We start from the raw sequence: 6509 nt of genomic DNA, 5'->3' as shown, positions 1-6509 counted from the left end.
GTAAAAAGAATATCGTACTTTCCTGTTTTACATAATTATATCTCAGTTCCAATAACAATTCCCCTGTACATACAGATTGACTGATATTTTTTACATTCATTTACAAAATTAAGTATTCAATAGAAATGTGGTTGAATAATGCTTTTACAAATAACTCGTTTTTCTAGTATTATAAGTAAATTACCGTGAATGAATGTTTTCAAATTACCCGCCTATAGAACAGTGTCAATTGATGACTGAGGGGAACTTTTAGATAGGCGTTTATTTCTTTTGGGGAAAAAACACTTACATCAAGAACTGGTTAAAGATTGACTCTTGTTACTATTTATCGACTAATCTCTGCTTTCCCTGCTTCAGGGCAAACTTGAATATCCACCCACCGCTGAATGTACTTCCGCACGTGCCCGGTGCACAATAGAGATGAAAACGCTTGTTCGACAGAGCAGCAATACAAGCACAGACACTTATAATAGTTGCATGACCCATCCTCCCATGAGTCCATGCGGTAGGGCAGTTCCGGTTCCGGTCTACTCCAACCTTCACATCAATCCGCTGAAGTCCTCGCCGGAAGTCTGTGCATGTTGTAATTCTTCGGATATGAATGATCTGACAGGGTTATCCACCCCTGATGATTCTTCCTTTCTATCAGATAAAGTCTTAAACGATAAACCTTCTGATCAAATCATTCAAAAATTAGATGGGAGATTTACTACCACTTGGCAAAGAGTCAATTCTCCCCAACATGTCTTACAGCCGGAGGTGGATGATGGTTGCGGATTCGCCATGCGCAGGAACATTGAACCACAACGGCAACATCGAGCCAGCCTAAAGAGACACAAATCCGAATCAAGTGAGCGACATCCACAGTTTAGTGATATCAAAGAAAGGTCGTACATGTCTTTTGATAATCTACATGTGGATGGTTCTACAAAGTCAAAAAGTGCAAAATTCCGAAAAGCAGTTTCCTTGGCGACCAGACTACATTCCAGCCCATCTACCGGACGGAAACTAGCCAACTACCATCTCATCGCAAACCCGCAATCAGGTATAACCTCAGACAAATAGGCTGTATTTTAAAAAAGCATCGGCAATAATGTCTTCATTCGCAAAAACATCAATGACTTTCCTCTAGGTCTTAGAATGTGAACACTTCGAATAAAATGTACTGTTTTACAAACGATTTATTTTCTCGAAGAATGTATTTCAATTCGTAAAAATGTGTTAAGCGCTGCCAGTATAATTCTTTATTCGTATCCAAAGTAGAAATGTTTGGATAAGTTTTTGTTGTTCGATTTATGGAAAGCAACGGTATATAATAGATAAAACTAACATAACTATATATCCTCTAAAATAGTATACTTAATAGATATACATACTCAAAAACGGATACTTAAATAATGTCCGTAAATTCGTGATGCACTAAAATCAAGAAAATTTCAAAAAATATTTCATACGCGAGACGAATATTCAGAGACGTCCAGTATTTGCTTATTTTAAGGATAGTACTTACCTCTAGAACAACAGTGTACCTCACGTGCTGCTCTGAAAAGCCATTCTGCGTTCAAACGTTTCCATTTCAGTACTGTGTGTACCACAGATAAAGCCTCTCTCCTTACACTTTAATGTGTTTTATTTGCATCGTGGAGTGTCCCTAGACTAACGCACTGTATGGTTTGTTTCTATGGGTGAAGGTTGCCTGGTTTGCTGATTGACATTAGCTCCTACAATTAATTCTTCGTTTTTCTTTGTGCAGGTTAATTATTTAAATCTTTATAGAAAACATTGTTTGCATAACATGTACTGCATGAAGCTTTACTTTTGGCATTTCGTACGGGATCTTCTTTGTAGTGACGGTTGTGGGTTGTTTTTGTAATAATATTTTATCAATGAAATAATTGAAACCGGAGTTACAACAAATGTATTACTTCCTCAAACAATTGTTGTTACCGTACGCTTCTTCTCTAAATTGTCTCATTTAGTTCAATGTGTAATATGTTGGTAAATATACTTCAATAAAGACAATCAAATAAACTTTCAAACTCATTAAGGATGGTCTAACATGCATTACATGATAATATGATCGTAGATAAACTCGAGGAGTGTGTTAATTCGTTTATACTGAGGATACATATGATAGGTCTTAAATTATCTCCTCGATAGAACTTGTATTAATGATGCTTGGCCGTCTTTTATATATATATATACATATTATTGTATTATTGTAGATAGATATTAATCAATTACGATACGTTTCTTCATCAATTTTGATAATGATAACATATACACGATATAAACTATTGTATTGCGTATAAGTCATTATGACAATATGACCCAATATCCGGCAAATCAGATGTTAGTTGGGTGAATATACTGTAAATGTATATACATATGTATACAATTTGTCAAATTTTGGAAGCAATCCGTCTTAATCCTCCCCTTTATCAACACATTTACATGAACAAGAAAGAAAAATATGCATAATATAAAAAAAAAAAAAAATTACCACCCAATTTGTATGTCGGTGTTGAAGAAAATTTCTTCGACCGACCTGAAACCATATGCTATTCATACGATTATAATGAAAACCCACATTTAGATGGTGTACAAAATAAAGTAATGAAATTTTAGGATAAATCCTCAATAGTTATGGTATATGTGATCTTAATAGGTGCATCTTTTGTAACGTTAGGGGTAACACTGTGTAATTTATTTTGTAATGTAAACGATGTAGAGGAGATAACTGTGTTATACATTTATTGTATGTACTGTAGGGGAGATAATTATATAACGTGTGTATATTTTTTTATTGTTTATCTATTGTATTGTTACACATTTCTTATTTTTAATGTAGGGGGCGAATTATGTGATACATTTTCGTTATGTATTGGTAAAATGTTCGTGTGATTTATGTCAACTTGTCGGATTTAATTGACACAAAAAATCACTTATTCTTTCAAATCAATCTACTGAACTTATTATGTATGACATCTGCATATCCAATCCGTTCTTATTGACAATTGTGAAAACTCTTTTGAATATTTACTATATTGACAATTTTCCAGATGAAAAATTTCTTCTCAACTGAATGCGGAAACGAGCGTTAAGCTGGCAGAGTTCAGGTTTAGTATAACATTGGTGTGACCTCAGAACTTTGACCTTTGACCTACGCATTTGTAGTCTCCTCTGCGCTCTTGTTTGATACAGCAAAAGCCCCGATGTCATTGATTGGAATTTGTCAATGCTATATCCACCTATTTTATCTTATCATCAGCAACATAACAATAAGGCATGCTATTGGCTACTTTAGTTAATGAAATTCCTGGCTTTTATTTTTTGATAACTTGGATAAAAGAAAAAAAAGTATGTTAACGTTATGAAATAAGTTAAGTTGTTTTTTTATATAGATAAGTGATATAATTTAGAATGAAGGAATGCTTCTAGCAATAACATCTCTATTTTCTATCGATTTTCAAATGCAAAAGGAACGTATAAATCTCAATACTTGTATACACAGTGTGTCGTTCGCAGGCCTCTTGCATTTTATAGACATGCAAAAAAAACCATCTATATTAATCATTAGTAAACTTTCAGAATGTTTCTTATATTCCGACAATAATGATTATTTGAAATATATCAGTTTTATTTTCCATTATTTATCATTAATTATTATATTTGTTCCTTTATTTTAATTATAATACTGCACTAATTTGATTTATGATGATTATTGATGAAGGTAAATTGTAACATTTTCGTCCATCATCGTCAGTGAGTTGCCGTTATCACTAGATGAGTAAGCTATGTGCCCTTTTGCTTTAGTTAATCCCCTGCTAATGCCAATGTCCGAAGCTTCTGTTCAAGAATATATTTTTTCTAATCAATCAATAAATCAATCAGATTCCTGTAATGTTAAATTGTCTGAAATCTGATTGATATAAGCAGCAACTACATGATTATCATTGCTTAAGCCAACCTTCCATTATCAGATAAGACAAGCATGAAGGAAGCTTAGCATCACGTGACGCTTCCCGGCACTCTCTTCTACTTCCGCTTACCATTCTGGTCACACCATTGTTGCACTATCCCTGAAGTTGCCTTCTTTTGTTCATTTTGCCCCAGCGTTGTAACTATTCTTCTGTTGTTGACGTGTTTTAGGTTCCGATTTGGTATCGTGAAAACCACATTTGTATAGTACAGCTTGTTGCTTAAGTGATGTTTAGTTATCGTTAATTGAACACAATATCTTATGTTCATGGTAAAGGACAGACCCGACAAGCGAGGGCTAGGATTTGAACATGAAAATATCAGGAGAGATAACTTTCATTTAAGCGAGATTTGTAGTCGCCTGATGGCAAGTCTTTTAACAGATTTCGACCAGGAAGCGGTTACTTTTATGATATATCGAGAACCAGATTAAAACATACTGAATTGTACATACCATTCTTTGGAGCAGAAAATGGTGAAAATTAAAAAGAAAACATTTTCAATTTAACGGTTTTCTGTTGTTACGAAAGTGTTGCTGTAAATCCAACGGAATGAAATACTTGCCATCATATGTTGCGATGCAGGTGAAGAAAGTACCTATACTTTTTAGACTGGTTCAGGTATATGTATTGATATCGTACTTGTCGACTCCACCAGATAAAAGACTGGTCATTTGACTTCAATATTACATACACCTTAACAACATTTAGGTTACTACGTACCCTTTGTCTGTGTTACCTATTTACTAGTGCATCATGTTGACTTATTTGGTACATCTTTCCACAGAGAGATTTGGCTCACCAGGCATGTCTCCATGCGGAATGCGAAAGGTCACCGCCCACTCAAGCCCATCTCTTTTAGGTCCTCCTCCTTCAAAGAAAAAATCAATTTTGAAAAAAGATATAACCGGTGCAGAAGATACAGAAAATCTCCTATCGTCCCATGCACGGGACCAGGAACTCACTACAAGTGGGAGGCATGCGTTTGATGATATTTCCTGTCTAAGACATGATGTGTATCAGGGATACATTCCGAACACACGTGATACAGGCGTCATGTCGCGGGGCGTCTATAGTGACGGCAATCTACCTCCAAATCGTGTGTATACGTCATCAGAATGTGTGCTCCCGCAAGTACATTCACCAGTATACTCACCACAAGACAATGTTGAAGATTTTAGTTTTGCAGACACGCACGGTCGAATTGAAGACGACTTTGATTTAAGTGATAGTGTAGGTAACCCTAATAAAATGAATATTTGGAAGCATAGCCAATGTCAAAATGTTCCATGGCAAAACGATACCAGCCCATCTGATAACTTCGATATCGACGAAAGTTTGTTGAGTTCGAATTCCATTGGTCGATCACAATCAGACGCTAGTCTTTCGTCTCCTAATCTGCTGAGGTTATCGCCACTTCAGAATTCAGATTTGTCAGATATGAAAAGCGGAAGTGATCACTTCAATCATGATTACAGTAAAGACGACGAGTCGGACAAGGACGAACAGAAAGGTATCCAGATAGACTCTTTAATGAACAACGCAAACACTCGACAATCCTCGGACGGGACCTCTAACCCATACACCTCTCCGGAGGCTAGTGGATGAGACGAAACAGGTATTCAATATAAAATCATTTTGTTGGGTAGATAAGGAAAACATATTATGATCGTTTGAAGTCCGAATCAAAATTTACTTATTTCTGGACGATAACTTGATAAACTATTTGTAAATAAAAAAATATAAAAAAAAAATCTGCTTTTCAACAGTTTACTGACTTCCAGACAAATATTGGTATTAGTTAAGATTCTCATTATAACTGTGATATGTATACAACTTATTTTCCCTACCTTGCTTCCTTTAACACGACAACGTTTTATTTATTTTCAGGTATACGATACCGAGACCCTGCTGATTATGAATGACATATACATGGGATATAAAAATATATGGCTTCCATAAGTATAATTAATGCGAACAGGCGTGATTCTGTAAAACAAAACAGTCATTACCAAATGGTATGAGGTTTGAAAATGCAAACAAGTGCTACACGACGTTAAAAAGATAGTAGGAATACTTGTTAAAAACAAGATATAGATACAGATATATTACTTATGACGTCAAAGTGCCAGTGACGTCATTGTGCTCAATACTTATATATATATATATATATATATATATATAGAAAAAATAAAATTAACGACCGACTAAAAAACTAGCTGCTTTCACCCTTCACAGGGCTCTTCAGGTTTATTCAAAAGAGAACAACGTCGTGACGTCACAATTACATGTCATCACACTACAATAGTAACGTGACGTCACGAAGTACACAAGATTGGTGGACAATTTGGCGTAAAATTTTATTGTGGCCTGTTGAGACTCGGTTTTAATATTTTTATTAGTTGGTCTTCTTTCGTTTCTCTTAAAATAGTGTCTGATGAAAATAGTTGATAAGGTAATACATTAAATTTATCTCCAGCATGAATGTGCTGGAGATAAATTTAATGTATTACCTTTGTATCAACTATT

At 34.9% G+C, this 6509-nt stretch overlaps 1 protein-coding gene across 1 annotated transcript; it reads left to right on the top strand.

Annotated features, from left to right (window-relative positions):
- The first annotated feature begins 281 nt into the window (after nt 1-281).
- LOC110441098 lies at nt 282-6144 on the top strand. Its single transcript, XM_021484198.1, has 3 exons — nt 282-1045; nt 4768-5598; nt 5871-6144. The coding sequence occupies exons 1-2, from the start codon at nt 421-423 to the stop codon at nt 5586-5588; spliced, it is 1446 nt and encodes a 481-aa protein (XP_021339873.1). The 5' UTR covers nt 282-420; the 3' UTR covers nt 5589-5598; nt 5871-6144.
- The last annotated feature ends 365 nt before the right edge of the window (nt 6145-6509 follow it).

Source organism: Mizuhopecten yessoensis, unplaced genomic scaffold, assembly GCF_002113885.1.
Source record: "Mizuhopecten yessoensis strain PY_sf001 unplaced genomic scaffold, ASM211388v2 scaffold715467, whole genome shotgun sequence".
Taxonomy (NCBI): Eukaryota; Metazoa; Mollusca; class Bivalvia; order Pectinida; family Pectinidae; genus Mizuhopecten; species Mizuhopecten yessoensis.
Note: the sequence above shows the minus strand (reverse complement) of the source record. Positions and strands in the feature narration are given on the sequence as shown.